The 25,487-nt window shown below is 43.0% G+C and overlaps 1 protein-coding gene across 1 annotated transcript in view; it reads left to right on the forward strand.

The window, feature by feature from the left end:
* The window catches only part of LOC122550502 (solute carrier family 15 member 1-like), a 61,575-nt gene that overhangs the window by 5,356 nt on the left and 30,732 nt on the right, over positions 1 to 25,487 (forward strand). The window contains exons 3-9 of the mRNA XM_043691323.2: positions 4,065 to 4,149; positions 5,264 to 5,405; positions 7,654 to 7,773; positions 9,539 to 9,638; positions 10,863 to 10,953; positions 16,608 to 16,688; positions 22,438 to 22,520. Coding sequence (XP_043547258.2) covers positions 4,065 to 4,149; positions 5,264 to 5,405; positions 7,654 to 7,773; positions 9,539 to 9,638; positions 10,863 to 10,953; positions 16,608 to 16,688; positions 22,438 to 22,520 — 702 coding nt within the window. The remainder of the gene's footprint in view (positions 1 to 4,064; positions 4,150 to 5,263; positions 5,406 to 7,653; positions 7,774 to 9,538; positions 9,639 to 10,862; positions 10,954 to 16,607; positions 16,689 to 22,437; positions 22,521 to 25,487) is intronic.

A 25,487-nucleotide genomic window follows, 5' to 3' on the forward strand; every position in this document is an offset into this window, starting at 1 on the left:
CATTGCATCCTCACAAAGACCTTCTTCTTCCTTTTGACAAGAGGTTCAATTTTAGTAAAACATAGCTCCCTCTCTCAACAACTACCTCCCTGCCTGATAGATGTATACTTATCAAGGATCCCCAGTAGCTGTTCCTTGAATAAGCTCCACATTTCAAGTGTGTTCATTCCCTGCAGTTATCTTCCCCATCCCATGCATCCTAAATCTTACCTAATCACATCATAATTGCCCTTTCCCCCGTTATACCTCTTTCCCTGTAGTATATACCTATCCCTGCTCATTACTATTGTCAATATGACTGAATTGTGGTCACTATCACCAAAGTGCACATATGTACACATATAGAGGACAAAGATTAACCTGCCTTGCAGATCATCCTGCTGTGCGCACATGTCCTATAAATTTCTTTAGTCTATTATTCCGGTGAGGTCATCTGTTGTGATTTCCCAGATGATCATACCTGGTACCTTGTGATTTGCCAACTATACCAATATGCCATACTATGTGAGTATTGTGAGTGGCACCTGTATCAGTGCTTTGTCTTGGGCTTATATAGTAGTTATGGGTACAGAATGAAATACCTTAGAGTATTTACAGAAGAGCACAAATCTTAGACACTAAGAAAATTTATTGCGATATATACAATTACATTTAGTCAGGTCTAATTATGAGGACCTTAGGGACCTGGTTTGGATTTATGTGTTCCTTAAAATGCTGAGAAAAAAAAGTCATCAGTAGAATGGGTACAGCCAAATATTAACCGTGGGTGGCACGGTGGTTAGCACTGCTGCCTCACAGTGCCAGAGACCCGGGTTCAATTCCCACCTCAGGCGACTGACTGTGTGGAGTTTGCACATTCTCCCTGTGTCTGCATGGGTTTCCTCCAGGTGCTCCAGTTTCCTCCCACAGTCCAAAGATGTGCAGGTCAGGAGAATTGGCCATGCTAAATTGCCCATTGTGTTAGGTGAAGGGGTGAATATAGGGGTTGCGCTTCAGCAGGTCGATATGGACATGTTGGGCCAAAGGGCCTGTTTCCACACTGTAAGTAATCTAATCTAAAAAACCACTTCAGAACCATTACCTTACAACCACCACTGAGGGGTTTTCAGTGGGTTTAACCCATCTCTGTGAGCTATTACTGTATCAGAAAAGGTTTACATGGAATTGACTAAATCAGAAGCACAAAAACAAACCTAAGAAAGATTTATCTGCAAGCAAATTAATTTGTAAATGAAAGATAAAAAGGCTTGCTTTTATAAGTTCTGAGAAAGAGTCACTGGACCCGTAATGTTATCTTTGATTTCTCTTCACAGATGCTGCCAGACCTGCTGAGCTTTTCCATCAACTTCTGTTTTTGCATTTATAAAGTACCTTTAACAACTTCAGATATTTCAATACTGTTGGAGCTGATTTTACCAATATCACTTCTAAAAGACAGATTATCTGCTCATATGGTATTGCACATTACGGGTTTTTGGAAGATTGTTCTGAGGTTATACATCCATACCAGCATATCCAATAGAAGCAGAAGTAGGCCATTCAGCCCCATGAGTACGTTCTGCCATTCAATAAGGTCACAGCTGATCTGCTTGTGTTTCGAGTTCCTCATTCCCATCTAACCCCAATACCTCTTGATTTCCCTGCCTGTCCAGAAACTATCTTAAAGATATTTAATGACCCATGGCTACTGCCATCTCGAGGCAGAGAGTTCAGAAAATCACACAACCCTCAGAGAAATTCATACTCCTCATTTCTGTCCAAATGGATAACCTCTAATTTTAAAACAGTGCACTGGACTGACCCACAAGAAGAAATATCCTTTCGACGTTCACCTTGTTAAGGCCATTCTGAATTTTAGATATTTCATTAAGTCATCCCTCACTCTTCTAAGAAAGCTGCACTCATCCAGACAAAGCATCCTGACTTGTGTCTTGTTGATGGTAAACTGGCTTTAGGGAGTCAGGAGGTGAACTTCTCACTGCAGGTTCCTAGGCTCTGGTCTACTCTTGTAGCCACTGTATTTATATGGCTAGTCCAGTTTAGTTTCTGGAAATTGATAACTCCCAAATTGTTGATAGTGGAGGATTCAATGATGGTAATGCCATCGGATTAGATTAGATTTCCTACAATGTGGAAACAGGCCATTTGGCCCAACAAGTCCACACCGACCCTCTGAAGGGTAACCCATCCAAACCCACTCCCCTACCCTATATTTACCCTTGACTAACACACCTAACACTATGGGCAATTTAGCATGACCAATCTACCTGACCTGCACATCTTTGGACGCTGGTAGGAAACCAGAACATCCGGAGGAAACCCAAGCAGACACGGGGAGAATTTGCAAACTCCACACAGACAATCATCTGAGGCAGGTATTGAACCCAGGTCTCTGGCACTGTGAGGCTGCAGTGCTAACCACTGAGCCACCGTGCCACCCACAAAGCATTACCTGGGTCTTTGGATTAACAGTCTAGCGATAATACCACTAGGCCACCTGTGTGTTTGTAAAGAGATGATGGTTAGTTTCTCTCTCATTGGAGATGGTCATTGCCTGGCATTTGTATGGTGGGAATTTAACTTGCTACCTCTCAGTCAAAACCTGATATTGTCCAGATCTTGCTGCATTCGAACCTGGACTGTTTCAGTAGTTGAGGAGTGTCAAATAGTGTCAAACACTATGCAGTCATCAGTGAACATCCCCATTCCTGACCTTATTACTGAGGGAAGTCATTGCCGATCAGGGAGGCGTGGTAGTTCAGGGATTAGCACTCTGCCTCACAGTGCCAGGGACCTGGTCGATCCTACACTTGGACCACTGTCTGTGAGGTGTTTACACAATCTCCCCATACTGTGTGGGTTTCCTTTGGTGCTCTGGTTTCCTCCCACATTTCAAACATGTGCAGAAAAGGTGGATTGGCGATGCTAAATTGCCCATAGTGTCCAGGGATATGCAGGCTAGGTGGATTGGCCATGGGAAATGCAAGGTTGCAGGGTTAGGGTAGGGGGTGGGTCTGGGTGGGATGCTCTTTAGAAAGTCAGTGTGAACTCAATGGGCCAAATGGCCTACTTCAACATTGCAGAGAATCTACGAAACAGCTGAAGGTGGCTGTGCCTTTGACACTATCCTGCAGAAAGGTCCTGGAGCTGCGGCAACTGATTCCAAAAACAGCAACCACCTTCCTATGTGCCATGTGTGAATTTAATCAGTGGAAAATATTTCCCTGATTGCTATTGACTCCAGTTTTGCCCGAGCTCCTTGATGCCACACTCTGTCAAATGTGACCTTGTTGTCAAGAGTAGTCACTCTTATCTTGCCTCTGGAATTCAGGTTTTTCATCCACATTTAAAATAAGGCTGTAATGAGCTACGTAACCCTAGTGGAACTCAAACTCGGCTTCCCTGAGTAGATTACTATTGATGGACACCTTCCATCACTTTATTGACGCTCGAGATTAAACACTCGGAACAGTAGTTAGCTGAGTTGGATTCATCCTGTATATTGTATACATGATACAACAGGCCAACTTTTCACACAATAGGCCAGATGCCAGTGGTGTAGCTATACTGGAATAGCATGGCAAGGGGTGCACTTCTGAAACTACTTCACGGCTTCTGAGGCTTTGCGGGTGTCCAGAAGTCATGGACGAAGTTATGTGGTGCAAGTCTTATATTGCTTTCAGAGTCAAGAATGTGGTGCTGGAAAAGCACTGCAGGTCAGGCAGCATCAGGATGCTGCGCTTTTCCATCACCACACTCTCGACTCTGATCTCCAGCATCTGCAGTCCTCACTTTCTGCTTATACTGTATTGCCTTCAGTCAGGTATTTCTGTCAAATCAGCAAAGCAACAATTAACATGAACAATACAATTTGCCAGTTGTCCATAAAAAATCTGTTTGAGGTCAATATATAGGTTATAGATTCTCAAAACCAAGAAACAGTATTCTATATTGGACAGGTGGTCACTATCTTGTTACCTAGTTATTTTGTTGTGGTGGACAGACATTTATTTTCATTGGAACTTTTGCTAGAGATCAATTTTCAATCATTTGTTTCCTCACAGCCCAGTTGTTTTGGATTTCCCATCAGCATCTTCTTCATCGTGGTCAATGAATTCTGTGAAAGATTCTCCTACTATGGAATGCGAGGTACTATAATAACTTTGAGACTTACAAAGAATTGGTTCACTTGGATCTCAGCTGTACAGAATTGAGCAAATATTTGACGTGGCATCCACTTGTTGAACAATGAATGTGGTAACTGCGATCCTTCATCCTAATTCATAACATGAGTAAAAATGCGACTGTATATAAAATCTTTACAGCGAGCAACTCCAACCAGCAATAACAACTTGCGTTTACAAAATGCCTTTAACTTAATAAACCATCCAAAATCACTTCGTAGGCAGGTTACTCGATTGAAATTTAATGTTGGGTTGCAAAAGGGGATTTTTAGACTGGTGAACAAAATCTCAGTCAAAAGCTAGGCTTCAGTGAATGCCTTAAAGGGGCCATGATGTGCAAGTGCAGGTGTTGAACTGGGATGGACAAAGTCAGAAGTCACACAACACCAGGTTATAGTTCAACAGGTTTATTTGAAATCACAAGCTTTCAGAGGCTGGCCCCTTTGGCAGCCTTTCACCTTACTACTTTCCAAAAGCTTGTGATTTCAAATATAACCTGGTGTTGTGTGACTTCTGACCTTCAAGGAGTAGAGAGCAAATGTGTGAGTGAGGAGAAAGACAGGTAAATTTAGGGAAGGAAATTCAGAGCCTACAGCCTAGATAGCTAAAGGCACATCTGCCAACAGTATAACAAATAAAATCAGGAACGTGCACCAAGCCAGAGTTGGAGGATCATAGGGCTGGAAGGAATTAGAGAGAGATAAGGATGGGCAAGGCCACAGAGCCATCTGAATATGAAAATGAGAATTTTAAAACTAAGGCATTGGTGGATAGACAATCAGTTGACAGTGCGTGGAATTAAGGTGGGGTCTGGCGAGGAGAGCAATGGGTTAGTCAAGTCCTGAGCAAGTAAAGATGTGGACAAAAGTTTTGGCATGGAAGAGATGAAATGGACATAGATGAGGAAGCTTGAAAGTACAAAACTAAAGGGCAACACGAGAGAAGATGATATGAAATATTATACAACAATACAGTTCAATGCCTCCATGTTAGCATGCTATTTTAATAAAGATGGAACATTTCTTAACAGCTGAGTCTTCTGATCTAACAAGTCTGTCTTCTTTGTCTTCTTTAATCAGCTGTGCTTGTCCTCTATTTCCGTTATTTTCTGCACTGGACTGAGGATTTTGCAACTGCCATTTATCATGCTTTTGTTGCTCTGTGTTACTTAACACCAATCATTGGAGCAATCATTGCTGACTCCTGGTTGGGAAAATTCAAGTAAGTATTTTAAAAATAATGATACTTAATAAGTAACTATGTTACAGCAATAACATGTAAAGAGAATGCAGGCACATGGAGACCTAGAACAGATATACACAAATCATTTAAGGTCACAAGACACGTTGATAAGGCTGGTTTAAAAAATACAGGACTTTGGGCTTTATAAAAAGTACAAAAGCATGAAGTTGTGCTAAATCTTTATCAATCACTAGTTTGCCTTCATTTGGAGCATTGTGTCAAATTCTGTGTACTACACTCTACAATTTCAACACATCTGCCATTTCTCTCAAGCGAAATAGTGACAATCAGAAGTTGGTGGAATATGAATTCAACTCATAAGAATAAAATGTGTGGATGTGAAATTGTCATTTGTCATAAAACCCCACTTAGTTCACTAACATCCCTCGGGGAGGAAATTTGCCAACCTCACCTGGTCTGGCCTACATATGGCTCTAGCCCCATAGCAATATGATTAACCCTTAACTCCCCTCTGAAATGGCCTCGCCAGTCATTCAGATCAAGGGCGAATAGGGACAGGAAATAATTTGCTGGCTTTGCTAGAGACACCCATGTCTCATGAAAATAAGCAATTTTTCAAAAAAGAAGGATGTGGATGAGCCGGTATTGAACTGGGGTGGACCAAGTTAAAAATCGCACAACACAAGGTTGTAGTCCAACAGGGTTATTTGGAAATACTAGCTTTCAGAGTGCCACTCCTTCAACCACCTGATGAACTCCACAATCATGTGATGAAGTTAAGGTTTAATCATATTGCTGTGGGGCTAGAGCCATATGTAGGCCAGACCAGGTAAAGTTGGCAAATTTCCTTCTCTGAAGGGTGTTAGTGAACTAGGTGGGTTTTTATGAAGGAGCAGCTTTGTGTAAGCTAGACTTTGTGAAACAGACTTCCTTCCTTAATTTGTCCAATTATCTGGTAGTTTTATGATCACCATTTCTGAGTCTAGACTTTGAGCTCCAGATTTGCTTGATTAATTAATTATATTCAAGTTCTCCAGTTGGTATGGTGGAGTTTGATCTCGCTGCACTAGATCTTTCATCCTAACCTTTGGAATCCAAGCTCAGTGATATAACTACTATGGTGCCACTCTCAATCACAGTCATTGGAGGCTGTGGTGCATGGGAGAGTTGATCAATTACAAGCAGAATCAGAACATGTATCTGGTGATGATAAAGATATTGACAGTTTGCTAATAATAGCACAGAATATTTTTGCCTTTCTGAATCCATTTGTTAATGGATACTCTGAAATCGTCTTCCATTCTCTCACACTAAGCAAATAGGAGTTACAGCTGGAAGGCACATCCTCCTGGTGATCCAACCAGTGTCAAGGACAGGTGGAACTAATTTTAAGCTAACTCGTCTGGTAGCTCTGAATCATTTGGAGTGCTGATTTTGCAGCCTGTTTGGTATTGCTGGCCACTGTTTTAAATGGAAAGTAATTTTGGTGTGAGGGCCAGTGATTGAGTGAGGTTAAAATTACAGCTGCCAAAACTTAAGAAACCAATAACCTGTGACACCAGGTAGAAGTAAAAGCTCATTTGAGGCCAAAATAATGTTTTCAAGCAGGAGTTACAAACAGTTCTTAAGGCTAAAGGGATCATAGAACACGTAGAGAAAGTGAGAACAGAATATTGAGTTGGAAGGTCAGTCCTGACCATATGGAACGGCAAAACATGCTCAAACGGCCAAACACCTGCTCCTATTTTCTATGATTGTATATTTCCATTACTCTGGTCTCCATGCACACATTGGTTTGTTTTCTTAATTATTTGGGGAGCATCGAAATGGGCGCATTACTCACAAAATAATGAAGTTGGCCAATCTTCTCTAGCTCAGGCAATCAACATAACAGCAATTTGTACTGCAAAGAGGTGAGATGTAGGAATATAAATGAGCAGATGTGTTGTGCAGGTCAGACATTGTGGTTTTGTATGTAGGTGCACATTATGGAAAATGTTTCCATAGCTGCCAGAAAGGGAGACTGTTAGGATGTGGAGAAAGTGAGGTCTGCAGATGCTGGAGATCAAAGTTGAAACTTTATTGCTGGAACAGCACAGCAGGTCAGGCAGCATCCAGGGAACAGGAGATTCGACGTTTCGGGCACAGGCCCTTCTTCAAGACTGTTAGGATGTGCACAGTTTTATGTTTGTGCCATGCATTTTATATTTTAATGAACAAGTTGAACTTTTTTGGCTCAACTAAATTTAACTTTCTTTCATAACAGGACTATCATCTACCTGTCCATTGTCTATACAATTGGACAACTGGTGATATCAATCAGCGGCATTGCAGATATTACAGATACTGAAGGCAATGGTCTTCCAAATAATCTATCAGTTCATATGTGAGTAAATTAGCAATGCAAGTTAACACGCACATAAAAATTCAGCCAAGTTCTGGGGTACATTTCTAGGTGGAAAAGCAAGGAAGCTGTGCTAATCTTATATTAAAGTTTGGTTAGAGCACAATCAGATTCCTATACATGATCCTGGTCATCACTTTATAACAATGATGTAGAGGCTGAGTAATGTGTAAAGTCAATACACGAGAATGATATCGGAACTGCATTTATGATAGTCAGGAAATATGAACAGGCTGTGTCTCTTTCCTGGAGAACACAGATGACATGCCACTATGATGTCATTCCTTGGGACAAGCACAACTGCCAGTATGTTACAATTTAAGTCCAGCTCTCTGTATTAGCTGGCATAGCATATACCACAAAAATTGTGTTCCTGTTGAGATAGATGTCTTGAAGATACCATTAACAATATTAACCTTGTGATAATATCATTGACCTACACCTAGTATAGGTTTGGTGCTTACTGAAATTATTGTAAACTGCATACACATGTGACTGTATGAACACATTACACTAACTCCATTGCACTGAGAGTTTGCTATCTACCTTTATACCAGAACATCTCATGTCGTGATATCATGTAACTATCTTCAAGGTACCCCTACCTGTTTGGTCTGAAGTCCATGCCATAACACAACAAGAGAAGTTGAAGAGCAATCAGGCCTTATAAATATAAGATTGTCACTCATAGATTTAATCCAAATTTTTAGAGAATTTACCCAGAGAGTGGCAAAAATGTGGAATTTGGGTGTTAACTGCCTTGAGGGTGGTTGAAGTGAATGGCATTGGTACATTTAAGGTACAGCTAGAAAAATGCATGACAGAAAACACATGAAGGAAAAAAGAATACAAAGATGAGATAAAGTGGGGTAGAAAGAGGCTTGTGTCAAGTATACATAGTGACAATTAGCTGGAATGTACTGAATGGCTTGTTTCCATACTGTAAATTCTATGTAATTCTCTGCAATGATCCATTTTTGTTGTAATTTGCTTTAAATCTATTAGCATATCTGCCAATCCTGATCCATCTAATGTTCAGCCATCACTGGTTTAAAAAACCTTTTTAGCTTTTCTTTGATAAACCCATGCAATGATGTTCAATATAAGTTTCAACAAAGTTTCTTGGAAGTAAAACTTCTTTTATTTTCTTTAAGGATTGTTGGTGAGTGTTTCCAAAAGTAATGAAAGTTTTGTATTTTAATCAAAATGATAAAAGAAGAATTGAGAGACTTGTTAATAATCTAAAACATCACAAGCAAAGGATATTATTAATAATTAAAGACTTGGCATCTTTCATAATCTGATTATGTTCAGAGAACTTAATAAGCAACTCCATATTTTTGATGTGTGATCCATGTTGTAAACACAGCAGACAATGCCCAGAAAGCTCCCACAGCCTGTAATGTAATAGTAACCAGGTAATTTGGTTTAAGAATAAATATTGGCTGGGACACTTAGGAAAATTCCCATAATCCTCTTTGAGAAAATAGCCATGTGATCTTTTACATCAATCCAAAAGGATGGACAGAACCAACGATTTAGTCTGAAAGACAAGCTCCTCTGCACTCACTCAGTACTGCACAGGGACAACAGCCTCAACTGTGCACTCAAGTCCGTGGAGTGGAAATGCAACCCATTCACATCTAACTCAGGAGAAAGAGTGCTACCATTGAGCCAGAGCCAACACTTGATAATAGTAAATTGTGCCTATGTTTGTAGATTAAATCTGCTGTTTTGTTTTCTTCAGCGCATTGGCAATGATTGGTCTGATTCTTATTGCTTTGGGCACTGGTGGCATCAAACCTTGTGTGTCAGCATTTGGTGGTGACCAGTTTGAAGAACACCAGGTAACATTAAGTTTAAACTCATTTTGTTTTATCAATCGTAATAGTTATGTTAAGACATTAATCAAGCATTAACATTCCAAGAGGCATTGGCCCACATGTTGTCAGAATTGGATGACCTCACAAAAGTCCTTTTGGTAAGTCCCATGACTGTGAGTGAGCAGTATAAAAATTGTCTGGCCAGTAATTGGTTGAGAATCTGAGGACAAAAGAATGATGGGACAAACAGTCTTTCTCCTTAATGAATAGGATTCAAGGTTTGGGAAAGAAACAAGGAATGATAGAGAGGAAATTGGGTAAACTGAAGATAATTTAGCGGGACAAAATGAAATAGAGGCAAAGAAAGATTGGATCAAAAGAGTGTGGAACAAGCTCAAGGGAGGAAAAGTCATAGAATCCCTATAGTGTGGAAACAGGCCTTTCAGCCCAACAAGTCAACACCGACCCTCTGAAGAGTAATCCACCCAGACCCATTTTCCCTACCCTATATTTACCCCTAACTAATGCATTTAACTTACACATCCCTGAACACTATGGGCAGGTTAGCATGCCCAATTTACCTAACCTGCACATCTTTGGGCTGTGGGAGGTAACCGGAGCACCTGGAGAAAACCCACACAGACACGGGGAGAATGTGCAAACTCCACACAGATTGATGCCCAAAGCTGGAATCCTGGCACTGGGAGGCAGCAGTACAAATACTGAGCCACCATGCCACTCCAAAGTGAGAAAGTAATCTGAAGGCTTAGCATTTCTTATTTTCTACCTGTTAGAATGAATAATTTCTAATGTTTCCGTTATGGATCAGAAGGGAAGAATGCATTGCAGAAAGAGAAATCCTCTCATTAACAGGGTCTTTACATTGTTCTGAGTACCAGTCATAACTTTCAGTGGTGAGTTGAAGGAGTGATTATTGTACACATGCAGTAATTTCCTGAAACACACGTGGCCACTTCCATGAAGCTAACAGCAGAGCTGATGTTCCAATAACTTGTGCAGATTCACAACTGACAGGAAATCTCTTCCAGGTCACAGGTTGCTGAATGATTTATTAACAGTGCAGGCTCATAAACTCATTGTTACTTCGACAGCAAAATCTAGGTAGCAAATGACAGTAGGAGATATGTCAATGCCCTTATGTTAAAGAATGAACATGAATTTGTGTAAATATCTTACAGTACCTTTTGCCTTCTCCGTTGAAGTCAATGTTTTCTTCTCTCTTCAAAGGTAAAACAAAGACGTCGGTTCTTCTCAATTTTCTATTTATCAATCAATGCTGGAAGTCTCATTTCTACCATTATTACTCCCATCCTGAGAGGTAGGCAGTAGTTGGCTTTGCTTTGTGAAGACAGTGCCAAAATCAAACTATAAATTGTAAAATTGTTGGGAAAGCAAAACTAAATGTAAACTCTTTGTTGATCATCATTTGATTGAAAACCACTGACATTAATTGCAAATAATCTTGCATGTCTACCCTTAATTTCCACGAATTTCTGCATGCAATTATTTTCTTTGTCCATTTTACCCCAAATTACAGGCCTTTTGCCAATGGCAGTATCAGATCGTAGCTCAATTTTATTATTACAACATTGGAATTTGTGGGAGAAAATATGGGTCCCGGCCTCCCCATGGCGTAGCCACAAAACAGACAACACAAAATATCTGCACTTAGCCACTAAGCCAACCCCACAATGCCTTGAATTGGCCAAACCAGCCGTCTCAGACATCACACATACCTCAGGACATGACTCATCCAGCCCCAGACCAAGAGAATATACTGATAATGCGCTTCCTACTCCACAATAGCCCAGCATCTCTGATGTCCTTAGGACACAACTGCTCCCACTAGGAGACAAGCCTTCACAAGGCATCAAAGATAGTTCGTTTGCCCCCCTCAACAATACAAACACATTGATACCAGGATGAAACCCACTAACACCTACTCCAGCCAAAGATCAGAATTTCTTGAGTAAATTAAGAAACTCATTGTCAGACACCAGACACTTGAATCTCTTCAAATGAACTTTATTTCTCTTTATTATACAACTCACACCATTGTCTCATAACTCAGACTTCACTGTGATAAGGGTATAAGACTCCACTGTTTTCTCTGTTTGAGGAAGAAACTGTGGTTCCTTCTGAGCAGCTTGTCAGTGACTGTTTCAGTGGAGTCAAGTCTCTTCTGTGATATCACTGTTTGTTAAATAAATCCTTGTCAGTTCTCAGTCCGATCTGTGTGTTTGTGATCCCTGATTAGTTGAGCTAAATTCTCCAACAGAAATGGACAAGGTCTCCAACCCTGAGATTTGTTCCATCGTTGAGTTAGATCAGGATGTGTCTGTATACTTACTCTGTCTTGATTCCCTCACCCTTAATACCTTGGTCTAACAAAAATCTATTAATACTTGAGTCATAGATTCATAAAGTTATACAGCACAAAAGCAGACCATTCGGTCCAACTCGTGCGTGCCAACCAGACACCCTAAACTGATCGAGTCCCATTTGCCAGTATTTGAACCATATCCTTCTAAACCCTTCCTATTCATGTACCCATCCAGATGATTTTTAAATGTTGTAATTGTACCTGCCTACTTCCTCTGGCAACTCTTTACAGACACGCAACACTCTCTGCATGAAAACATTGCCCCTTTTAAATCTTTCACCACTCACGTTAAACCTATGATTTCTAGTTTTGGGCTCCCTTACCTTGGGACAAAGACCTTGGCTAATTACCTATTTCTTGCCCCCAATGATTTTATAAATTTCTATAAGGTCATTCTTCAACCTCCAATGCTCCAGGGAAAATAGCCCAAGGCTACTCAGCCTCTCCCTATAGCTCAAACCTTCCAACTGTGGCAATATCCTTGTAACTCTTTTCTGCACCCTTTCAAATTTAACAACAGCTTTCTGATAGCAGGGAGACCAGAACTGAATACTAGTTTTGAAATTTTCCCAACTGATCCAAAATCTCAACAGTTTTTTATGAGGTGATAAGTTCCAGATCATCACTATCCTGTGTGTGAAAAGTGCTGAAAATGTGTTGCTGGAACAGCGCAGCACCTTCCACCCCGACCTCAAATTCACCTGGACAGTCTCAGATTCCTCCCTCCCCTTCCTAGACCTTTCTATTTCTATCTCGGGCGACCGAATCAACACGGACATCTACTACAAACCAACCGACTCCCACAGCTACCTGGACTACACCTACTCCCACCCTGCCCCCTGTAAAAACGCCATCCTATTCTCCCAATTCCTTCGTCTCCGCCGCATCTGCTCCCAGGAGGACCAGTTCCAAAAACGTACAACCCAGATGGCCTCCTTCTTCAAGGACCGCAATTTCCCCCCCGACGTGGTCGACGATGCCCTCCACCGCATCTCTTCCACTTCCTGCTCCTTCGCCCTTGAGCCCCGCCCCCCCCCCCCAACCGCCACCAGGACAGAACCCCACTGGTCCTCACCTACCACCCCACCAACCTCCATGTACAGCGTATCATCCGCCGTCATTTCCGCCACCTCCAAACGGACCCCACCACCAAGGATATATTTCCCTCCCCTCCCCTATCAGCATTCCGGAAAGACCACTCCCTCCGTGACTCCCTCGTCAGATCCACACCCCCCACCAACCCAACTTCCACTCCCGGCACCTTCCCCTGCAACCGCAGGAGGTGCAAGACTTGCGCCCACACCTCCCTCCTCACTTCCCTCCAAGGCCCCAAAGGAAACTTCCATATCCGCCACAAATTCACCTGCACCTCCACACACATCATCTATTGCATCCGCTGCAACCGATGTGGCCTCCTCTATATTGGGGAGACAGGCCGCCTACTTGCGGAGCGTTTCAGAGAACACCTCTGGGACACCCGGACCAACCAACCCAACCACCCCGTGGCTCAACACTTCAACTCCCCCCTCCCACTCCACCAAGGATATGCAGGTCTTTGGACTCCTCCATCGCCAGACCACAACAACACGACGGTTGGAGGAAGAGCGCCTCATCTTCTGCCTAGGGACCCTCCAACTACAAGGGATGAACTCGGATTTCACCAGTTTCCTCATTACCCCTCCCCCCACCTTGTCTCAGTCAAATCCCTCGAACTCAGCACCGCCTTCCGAACCTGCAATCTTCTTCCTGACCTCTCCGCCCCCACCCCACTCTGACCTATCACCCTCACCTTGACCTCCTTCCACCTATCGCATTTCCAACGCCCCTCCCCCAAGTCCCTCCTCCCTACCTTTTATCTTAGCCTGCTGGACACACTTTCCTCATTCCTGAAGAAGGGCTTATGCCCGAAACGCCGATTCCCCTGTTCCCTGGATGCTGCCTGACCTGCTGCGCTTTTCCAGCAACACATTTTCAGCTCTGATCTCCAGCATCTGCAGACCTCACTTTCTCCTGTGTGTGAAAAGTGCCTCACCCTAGAATATAAGCTTAAAAATGTGTTGCTGGAAAAGCGCAGCAGGTCAGGCAGCATCAAAGGAGAAGGAGAATCGACGTTTGAACCACAAGGGATGAATGCAGATTTCTCCAGCTTCCTCATTTCCCCTCCCCCCACCTTTTCTCAGTCCCAGCCCTCAGACTCAGCACCGCCTTCTTGACCTGCAATCTTCTTCCCGACCTCTCCGCCCCCACCCCCTCTCCGGCGTATCACCCTCACCTTAACCTCCTTCCACCTATCGCATTCCCAACGCCCCTCCCCCAAGTCCATCCTCCCTACCTTTTATCTTAGCCTGCTTGGCACACCCTCCTCATTCCTGAAGAAGGGCTTATGCCCGAAACGTTGATTCTCCTTCTCCTTTGATGCTGCCTGACCTGCTGCGCTTTTCCAGCAATACATTTTTAAGCTCTGATCCCCAGCATCTGCAGTCCTCACTTCCTCACCCTAGAATATCCAAGCTCTCTATAAGGTTCTGCCTCATTGTTCTGGATTCAAATATGAGAGAGAATAATTTATGTCTATCAACTCTATCAAATCTATTAATCATCTTGAACAATTCAATGAGACTGCAACTTCATTGTCTGTATTCAGGGAATATAAATCTAATAATACTCAATCCTTTCAGCCCCATTTTCATTCTGGTGAATCTGTGCTGTGCTTCCTCAAAGGTATATCCTTCCTGTAATGAAAGCAGTGAATACAGTTTCTCGAAATGGTATTTCCTCTGAGTTTTGTACAACTGAACTAACTTCCACCTCTTTGAGATGAAATCAAAATTTCATGAGATAGGAATGTAAAATCATGGAAAGTCCATGGCACAGGAAGAGGCCATTCAGGCCATCATATCTGCACAGCTGAAGTAGTGTTATCCAGCCTAATTCCACTTTCTAGTTCTTGGTTTTGTAGCCCTATGGATTACAGAAATTCAAGGGTATACCCAAGTCTTTTTTTTTAAATATGCTGAGTGTTTCTGCCTCTGCTTCTCTTTCAGACAGTGAGTTCCAAGCTCCCACCACCCTCTGGATGAAAACCATTTTTCTCAATTCCCCTTTAACCATTCTGCCAATAACTTTAAATCGTTGATGCCTCTCTACGAACAGAGCTCGGTGCCACTTGTCCAATCTACTTAAACTTCTCATGATTTCTTCACCTCTAGATTTTCCCTCAGCCTCCTTTATTCCAAAACAAAAACTTCATCTCAAATAACCTTCTCTCATATTTAAATTCTCCATTCTGGGCAACATCCTCATAAATCCCCTCCATATCTTCTTTGGTGCAATCATATCCTTTGTGTCACGTAGTGACTGCAGGACTCTCGACGCAGTTTCATTCCTGGCTCCTGAATTTTATGCCGTGGGACAACAAAGGAAATCATATGATTTGCCTTCCTGCCCACAATATCTGCCTGTCCTACCATGCTTCAGGCTCTGACATCTCTCTGTTCCCAAATCTTTCTCAGATTGCTGTCATGTATCCGATCTTGATCAGTTGGGCCAATGGGCCAAGGAGTGGCAGATGGAGTTTAACTTAGATAAATGTGAGGCGCTGCATTTTGGAAAGGGCAGAACTCATGGAGTTCAGGTTTATAGCTCCTTGAAAGTGGAGTTGCAGGTAGATAGGATAGTGAAGAAGGCGTTTGGTATGCTTTCCTTTATTGGTCAGAGTATTGAGTACAGGAGTTGGAACGTCATGTTGCGGCTGTACAGGACATTGGTTCGGCCACTGTTGGAATATTGTGTGCAATTCTGAACTCCCTCCTCTAGGAAGGGAATTGTGAAACTTGAAAGGACCTAGCAAAGATTTACAAGGATGTTGCCAGGGTTGGAGTGTTTGAGCTATAGGGAGAGGCTAAAAAGGGTGGGGCTGTTTTCCCTGGAGTGTTAGAGGTGAGGGTGACCTTACAGAGATTTATGAAATCATGGGGGGCATGGATAGGGTAAATAGACAAGGTCTTTTCCCTGGGTTGGGGGAGTCCAGAACTAGAGGGCATAGGTTTATGGTGAGAGGGGAAATATATAAAAGGGATCTAAGGGACAACTTTCTCAAGCAAAGGGTGGCTTGTGTATGGAATGAGCTGCCAGAGTAAATGGTGGAGAATGGTACAATTACAACATTTAAAAGGCATCTGGATGGGTACATGAATAGGAAGAGTTCAGAGGGATATGGGCCAAGTGCTGGCAAATGGGACTAGATTAATTTAGGATATCTCGTTAGCATGGATGAGTTGGATCGAAGGGTCTGTTTCCATGCTTACATTTCTATGACTGTAAGACTCTATGTATTGTGTGTTCCCATGCCCTTCACAAATGCTTTCAAATTTGAACACTATATCCTTCTCCCTCACTATCAATCGCATGGCTAATTTTGTATTATCAGCAAACTTCACAACCATAACCTCTACCTTGGCACTTCCAGACATGAGCCTTTATCACTACTGTTTTTCCTCTAACTGCAACAAAATGGTTGTGATGCTAATGTAATAGCATTTTTTTTTTGAGTGTTGAATTCTAATCTTGTCATACTTTCCATATTTTAGGTCAAAAATGTGGTCATGTTGCCCAGGCATGTTACCCCCTTGCCTTTGGAGTGCCAGCAGCCCTGATGGCAATTGCTTTGAGTAAGTCATATCTACTCCCTTCTCCAGAAACTATCTGCTACATTGCAACTGAAAACAACCAATGCTAAAGATCCAAGCAATCAGGCAGCATCCATGGAGAGAGAGCTGGCTAATATTTTGAGTCTCGATGACTCTTCATCAGAGCTGACTTGAAGTGTGGAGGGGACAGCATTTATACAACAGTTTGTGGTAGAGGAGTGTGGGGATAGTGGGTGTAGGGTGCTGGAGAATAGATGTAGATAGTTCAGATTAAGAGATCAGAATGTGAGAATGGCAGAACAACAGTGTGAGAAAGTGAGGACTGCAGATGCTGGAGATCAGAGTCAAGAGTGTGGCACTGGAAAAGCACAGCAGGCCAGGCAGCATCCAAGGAGCAGGAGAATCGATGTTTCAGGCAAGAGGCCTTCATCAGGAATGAGGCTGTGAGCTGAGGGGGTGGAAAGATTAATCGGAGGGGGGGGAGGTAGCTGAGAGTGCGATAGGCAGATGGAGGTGGGGGTAATGGTGATAGGTGGGACAGGAAGGTGGAGCGGATAGGTGGGAAGGAAGATGGACAGGTAGGACAGGTCAAGAGGGCGGTACCGAATTGGGAAGTTGGAACTGGGATAAGGTGGTGATGGGGGGGGGGAAATGAGGAAACTGGTGATGTTCACAGTGGTGCCATGTGGATGGAGGGTCCCAAGGTGGAAGATGAGGCTTTCTTCCTCCAGGCATCGGATGGTTCATGACGTGTCCAATAGTATGTCCAACTGCCAGACTTGAAAGGATAGACAGTCCCCCTGGGGTGAGGGGAGGGAAAAGAGGCCATGATAACAGAATGTAACAAGCTAAAAAATAAGGGAGGTTCACAATTTGAAGGTGTTGAACTCAATATTAAGTCCAGAAGGCTGGAAAGTGCCAAGTCTGAAGATGGTCAAAAATCACATGACACCAGGTTATAGTTCAATGGGTTTATTTGAAAACACTAGCGTGATTCGCTGGAACACTGCAGCATGCTGAGGACAGATGCGAGCAGGATGATGTGTTAAAATGACCGGCTACGGGAAGGTTGGGGTCCTCCTAGTGCTTGACTCCAGCATCTGCAGTAATTCACTCCTACATTTGATATATGGCAACAATTTGTATCATACTTATAGATAATCATTAATAACAAGGAAGACTTTTATCTCTCATGCATTTCATATTCACACGATAGACAGAATAAACAGTAAGAGATAGACAGAGCCAAGCAATCCCACAACCAGCGGATCAGATCTAAGCTTTGCAGTCCTGCCACGTCCAGCCCTGAACGATGGTAAATAATTAAAACAACTTACTGGAGGAGGAAGCTCCACAAATATCCCCATCCTCAATGATGGAAGTGGCCAACACAGCAGTGCAAAATTAAACCTAAAACATTCGCAGAGGTACCAAGTGGATGATCAGCCAAAGGTACCAAGTGGATGACCCATTGTAGTCTCCTCCAGAGCTCCCCAGCAACACAGATACAAGTCTTCAGTCAATTCTATTCACTTCACGTGAGAACAAGAAATTGTGGAAGACACTGGATTCTGCAAATTTCATGGGCCTTGACAACATTCCGGCAATAGTACTGAAGACTTGTGCTCCAGACCTTTCCGCTTCCTGGGCCAAACTCGTCCAGTACAGTTACAATAATGGCATCCACCCGACAATGTGAAAAATTGCCCTGTACAGTGAAAGCGGGACAAATTCAACTCGACCAATTACAACCTCATCAGTTTACTCTGAATCATCTGTAAAATGATGGAAGGTCTCATCTACAGCGCTATCAAACATCTTCAGCTGCTCCATCAATGACCTTTCCTCCAACATCATGTCAGGTGGTAATGTTCGCTGATGATTGCACAATGTTCAGCACCATTCACAAATACTCGGATGCTGAAGCAGTTTATGTTCAAATGGAACAAAATCTGGACAATATCCAGGCTTGTGCTGACAAGTGGCAAGTAACATCTAACCACCACCCTATGACATTCAATAGTATTATCATTATTGAATCCCTCAGTATCAACATCCTCAAGGTTATCATTGACCAGAGATTTAACTGGAGTCACTGCATTAACACAGTGGCTGCAAAAGCAGGTCAGAGGCTAAGAATAACAGTGAATAACTCACCTCTTGACTCCCCAAAGCCTGTCCACCATCTACAAGGCACAAGTCAGGAGTGTGATGGAATACTTTCCACCTGCTTGGATGGGTGCAGTTCCAACAACACTCAAGAGGCTTGACACCATCAGAACAAAGCAGCCTGCTTTACTGGCACCACATCCACTCCCTACACCACTCAGTCGCAGCAGTGTGTACTATCGACAAGATGCACTGCAGAAATTCAACAAAGATCCTCGGACAGCACCTTCCAAACCCAAACCACTTCCATCGGGAAGACAAAGGCAGCTGATACATGGGAACACCACCACATCCCTCCAAGCCTTCAGTAATATTGGGGGGGGGGTGTGGTAAAAAAGAAGGGGGGGTGGCGTTGCTAATTAGAAATGGTATAACGGCTGCAGAAAGGCAGTTCGAGGGGGATCTGCCTTTGGACGTAGTATGGGCTGAAGTCAGAAATAGGAAAGGAGTAGTCACCTTGTTGGTTGTTTACTACAGGCCCCCCAATAGCAGCAGAGATGTGGAGAAACAGATTGGGAAACAGATTTTGGAAAGGTGCAGAAGCCACAGGGTAGTAGTCATGGGCGATTTCAACTTCCCAAATATTGATTGGAAGCTCTTTAGATCAAGTAGATTGGATGGGGCGGTGTTTGTGCAGTGTGTCCAGGAAGCTTTTCGAACTCAGTATGTGAATTGTCCAACCAGAGGGGAGGCCATATTGGATTTAGTACTTGGTAACGAACCGGGACAAGTGATGGATGGACTTGTTAGTGGGTGAGCATTTTGGTGATGGTGACCACAATTCTGTGACTTTCATCTTGGTTATGGAGAGAGTTAGGTGCGTGCAACAGGGCAGGTTTTACAATTGAGGGAACAGTAAATACGATGCTGCAAGACAGGATCTGTGGAACATAAATTGGGAGCATAGGCTGTCAGGGAAGGATGTCGTTAAAATGTGGAACTTTTTCAAGAAACAGATACGACGTGTCCTTGATATTTATGCACCGGTCAGGCAGGAAAGAGATGGTCGTGTGAGGGAACCTTGGTTGACGAGGGAGGTTGAATGTCTTGTAAGGAGGAAGAAGGAGGCTTACATAAGGTTGAGGAAACAAGGTTCAGACAGAGCGTTGGAGGGATACAGGATAGCCAGGAGGGAGCTGAAGAAATGGATTAGGAGAGCTAAGAGAGGACATGAAAAATCTTTGGCGGGTAAGATCAAGGATAACCCCAAGGCCTTTTATGCGTGTGTGAGAAACATGAGAATGACGAGAACGAGAGTAGGTCCGATCAAGGACAGTAATGGGAGACTATGTATTGAGTCGGAAGAGATAGGAGAGGTCTTGAATGTGTACTTTTCTTCAGTATTTACAAATGAGAGGGACCGTATTGTTGAAGAGGAGAGTATGAAACGGACTGGTAAGCTAGAGGAGATACTTGTTAGGAAGGAAGATGTGTTGGGCATTTTGAAAAACTTGAGGATAGACAAGTCCCCCGGGCCTGAGGGAATATATCCTAGGATTATGTGGGAAGCAAGAGAGGAAATTGCAGAACCGTTGGCAATGATCTTTTCGTCTTCACTGTCAATGGGGGTGGTGCCAGGGGACTGGAGAGTGGCGAATGTTGTGCCCCTGTTCAAAAAACGGAATAAGGATAACCCCGGGAATTACAGGCCAGTTAGTCTTACTTCGGTGGTAGGCAAAGTAATGGAAAGGGTACTGAGGGATAGGATTTATGAGTATCTGGAAAGACACTGCTTGATTAGGGACAGCCAGCACGGATATGTAAGGGGTAGGTCTTGCCTTACAAGTCTTATTGAAGGAGGTGACCAATCATGTGGATGAGAGTAGAGCAGTGGATGTAGTGTACATGGAATTTAGTAATGCATTTGATAAGGTTCCCCATGGTAGGCTTATGCGGAAAGTCAGGAGGCATGGGATAGTGGGAAGTTTGGCCAGTTGGATAGAGAACTGGTTAACCGGTCGAAGTCAAAGAGTGGTAGTAGATGGTAAATATTCAGCCTGGAGCCCAGTTACAAGTGGAGTTCCGCAGGGATCAGTTCTGGGTCCTCTGCTGTTTGTAATTTTTATTAATGACTTGGAAGAGGGAGTCAAAGGGTGGGTCTGTAAATTTGCAGACGATACGAAGATTGGTGGAGTTGTGGATAGTGAGGAGGGCTGTTGTCGGCTGCAAAGGGACTTAGATATGATGCAGAGCTGGGCTGAGGAGTGGCAGATTGAGTTCAACCCTGTCAAGTGTAAGGTTGTCTATTTTGGAAGGACAAATAAGAATGCACAATACAGGGTTAACGGTGGGGTTCTTAGTAATGTGGAGGAGCAGAGGGATCTTGGGGTCTATGTTCATAGATCTTTGAAAGTTGCCACTCAGGTGGATAGAGCTTGTAAGAAGGCCTATGGTATATTAGCGTTGATTAGCAGAGGGACTGAATTCAAGAGTCGTGAGGTGATGTTGCATAGGACCTTGGTAAGGCCACATTTGGAGTACTGTGTGCAGTTCTGGTCGCCTCATTTTAGGAAAGATGTGGAAGCTTTGGAGAGGGTGCAGAGGAGATTTACCAGGATGTTGCCTGGAATGGAGAATAGGTCGTACGAGGATAGGTTGGGAGTGCTAGGCCTTTTTTCATTGGAACGGCGAAGGATGAGGAGTGACTTGATAGAGGTTTATAAGATGATCAGGGGAATAGATAGAGTAGACAGTCAGACTTTAACCCCGGGTACAACAGTGTTACAAGGGGACATATATTTAAGGTGAAGGGTGGAAGGTATAGGGGGGATGTCAGGGGTAGGTTCTTTACCCAGAGAGTGGTGGGGGCATGGAATGCGCTGCCTGTGGGAGTGGCAGAGTCAGAATCATTGATGATCTTTAAGCGGCAATTGGATAGGTACATGGATAGGTGCTTAAGCTAGGACAAATGTTCGGCACAACATCATGGGCCGAAGAGCCTGTTCGTGCTGTATTGTTCTATGTTCTATGTTCTATTAAGCCTCTCACCCTTTGACTTGGAAATATATCACTGTTCCTTCGCTGTTGTTGGGTCAAAATCCTGGAATTCCCTCCCTAATGTCATTGTGGGTCAACCCATAGCAGGTTGACTGTAGCAGTTCAAGAAGGCAGCTCACTACCACCTTCTCAAGGGGAACTTGGGACATCCACATCTCATGTATGAATAAAATAACAGTTCAGGGTTGGTGGGAGTTGAGTTGATGTTAGAGTTAGAGTCTATTGTAAGAGATGTAAAGACTTTATGATTACATTTTTTCTTGTATGTGCTCACATAGAATGATACAGTGCGGGAAGAGGGGATCTGGCCAATCATATCTCTGCCAGCTCTTTGAAAGAGCTAGCTACTTAGTCCAACTCCTTATTCTGAAAACATGAAGGAGGTGAGAGTACTGTTTGACTGGGTGGGAGAGTTTGAGGTGGAGTATATGTGGTTAAACCCCAGAGAGACTGTCAGAGATGGAAACCCTCCCATATGTGATTTCTCAATGCACATTCTTGGCACGAAAACTCCATGCTGTTATCAAAGAAGGATATATACATTTCATGTTATATCAGGCAAAACAATTTAAATCTACCTACCATGTCATGTTATGTGTTTCAGTTGTATTTATAGGAGGAAGTCCTTTGTATAGGAAATCTACACCCGAGGGGAATATTATGCTTAAAGTTTGCAAGTGCATATGGGTAAGTGATAAGACTGAAATTAAGTACTACAGGTTAATGATCATGTCAGTATGGAACACTGAGAAAGGTGATGATGCTTATTGGCTTCTCCCAGAATTTTTGTTTTGTGTTTGTGGCAAAATTATATTTTTTAATGAACTCACAGTATGTGGTTGCCAGTGGAGTGGCCGAAAGGTTATTGTCCTTCATTGCAAGGCTGTTGCTGATGGCAATTAAATGCCAACATTTGGCTATGGGTCTGGAGTCACATATAGACCAGGCCAGATAAGGTCAACAGGTTCCCTTCCCTTAAGATCAAAGGATATTGGTGACCCAAATGTTTTTAATGACAATCTGACAGCTGTATGGCCACCCAAATTTATTTAATTAATTCCCCTCAGCAACTGAGGACTTAGCATCTTTTGGTGTTTGGTCTACTTTCATATGCTGGTTAGTCTCTAATCAATAAAGGTACAAGTACCTCCAGCTCAATGCTGGTGCCTGGTTTAATTGAAGAATTTTAAATTCCTAGTTGCTGCAATGGGATTTGAAGTCATCTCTCTAGATCATTCCACAGACATTTATATTTTGAGCGCTGCACCTAACTCTAATGTTACCATTTCCTTGTAAGCTGACTCTTAGGAAACAAAACTTGCACCTTGGACATTGTGTGTGCCAAAAGAATATATCAGCATTTTTATTTGTGATAGCCATGGGATGACGTGCAATTTTGCAAAAAGGTAGTGGAGAGAACAATATTACACAATGGGGAAGTATGACAAATTATGATTTAAAGTTCACCATGGAGAACTCAATGCAAAATAAGGAAGCATGCTTGAAATAGCTAGCTCATCAGGGAGAAGACATGCTTTGAATTAGTTTTGGATTAGGCACTTAAAGATTTATGTTCACGGTTTCCTGACAATGGGAACAAACTGCTAACTTGAGTTACAATGTCCAACCACTTGAAAGCATTACCTTCAACGTAGAATTCTATATCACAGAACAGCTCATTTAGCTCAAAATATCAGTGCTGGCACTTAGGTCTCACACGATCCTCCTCCTAACTTACTATCCCTCAACATCATTTTCTATTCCTTTCTCCTTCAATTATTCGGACTAGACGGGATGACGTTCGCAAGGAGGTCTTTTAGCAATTCTGGAAAGTGTGAAAATAGATAAGTCCCCTGGGCCAGATGGAATTTATCCTAGGATTCTCTAGGAAGCCAGGGATGGGATTACACAGCCTTTGGCTTTGGTCTTTTTATCATTATTGTCCACAGGAATAGTGCCAGAAGACTGGAGGATAGCAAATGTTGTTCTCTTGTTCAAGAAGGAGAGTAGAGGCAACCCTGGTAATTATAGACCAGTGAGCCTTACTTCGAATGTGAGTAAAGTGTTGGAAAAGGTTATAAGAGATAGGATTTATAATCATCTAGAAAGGAATAAGTTGATTAGGGATAGTCAACATGGTTTTGTGAAGGATAGGTGATGCCTCACAAACCTTATTGAGTTCTTTGAGATGATAACCATGAAGATAAAGCAGTTGGTGTGGTGCATATGCATTTCAGTAAGGCGTTTGACAAGGTTCCCAACAGTAGCCTATTGCACAAATGACCTGGATGAGGGCCTTCCAAAGAAAGATGGGTTAGTAAATGTGCCAATCACACTAAAGTCAATAGAGTTATGGACAGTGCGGAAAAATGTTATAGGCTACAGAGGGACACAGATAAGCTGCACAGTTAGACTGAGATGTGTCAAATGGAGTTTAATGCGGAAAAGTGTGAAGTGATTCACTTCGGAAGGAGCAATAGGAATAAAGAGTACTGGGCTGGTGGTAAGATTCTTGGTAGTTTAGGTGATTCAGCAGGGGGTGGGATCCCAAATTGTAGTTCAAGTATACAGAAGGCTGAGAGTAGCAAGATCTGAAATAGGTTTCAAGGTGGTATGAAGGCATCAGCAAGCAAGATGTTGGTTTGAAGTGTGTCTACTTCAATGCCCCAGGAGCATCCGGAATAAGGTGGGTGAACTTGCAGCATGTTTTGGTAGCTGGGATTTCAATGTTGTGGCCATTTCAGAGACAGGACAGGAATGGTTGTTGCAGGTTCCAGGATTTAGATGTTTCAGGAAGAACAGAGAAGATGGTAAAAGGTGGAGGGGGGTGTGGGGGGGTGGCATTATTTGTCAAGGACAGTATTACGGTTGCAGAAAGGACGTTTGAGGACTTGGCTACTGAGATATTATAAGCTGAGTTCAGAAACAGGAAAGGAGAGGTCACCCTGTTGGGAGTTTTCTATAGGCTTCCAAATAGTTCCAGAGATGTAGAGGAAAGGGTAGCAAAGATGATTCTGGATAGGAGCGATAGCAACAGGGTAGTTGTTATGGGGCTTTAAATTGCCAATTATTAACTGGGAATACTATAGTTCAAGTACCTTAGATGGGTCAGTTTTTGTCCAATGTATGCAGGAGGGCTTCCTGACGCAGTATGTAGACAGGCCAACGAGGGGCGAAGCCATATTAGAACTGGTACTGGGTAATTAACCCGACCAGATGGTAGGTGAGCACTTTAGTGATAGTGACCACAATTCACTTATGTTACTTTAGCGATGGAAAGGGATTGGTATATACTGCAGGGTAAGAGTTATAGCTGGGGGAAAGGCAATTATGATGCGATTAGGCAAGATTTATGATGTATAGGATGGACAAGGAAACTGCAGGGAATGGGAACAATTGAAATGTGGAGCTTATTCAAGGAACAGCTACTGCATGAACTTGTTAAGTATGTACCTGTAAGGCAGGGAGGAAGTTGTTGAGCAGGGGAGCCACGGTTTACTAAGCAAGTTGAATCTCTTGTCAAGAGCAAGAAGAAGGCTAATGTTGGGATGAGATGTGAAGGCTCAGTTAGGACGCTTGAGAGTTACAGGTTAGCCAGGAAAGACCTAAAGAAAGAGTTAAGAAGAGCCGGGAAGGGATATGGGAAGTCATTGG

This window comes from Chiloscyllium plagiosum, unplaced genomic scaffold (assembly GCF_037043375.1).
Source record: "Chiloscyllium plagiosum isolate Xiang-an unplaced genomic scaffold, Cpla_swu_hap1 HiC_scaffold_6, whole genome shotgun sequence".
NCBI lineage: Eukaryota > Metazoa > Chordata > Chondrichthyes > Orectolobiformes > Hemiscylliidae > Chiloscyllium > Chiloscyllium plagiosum.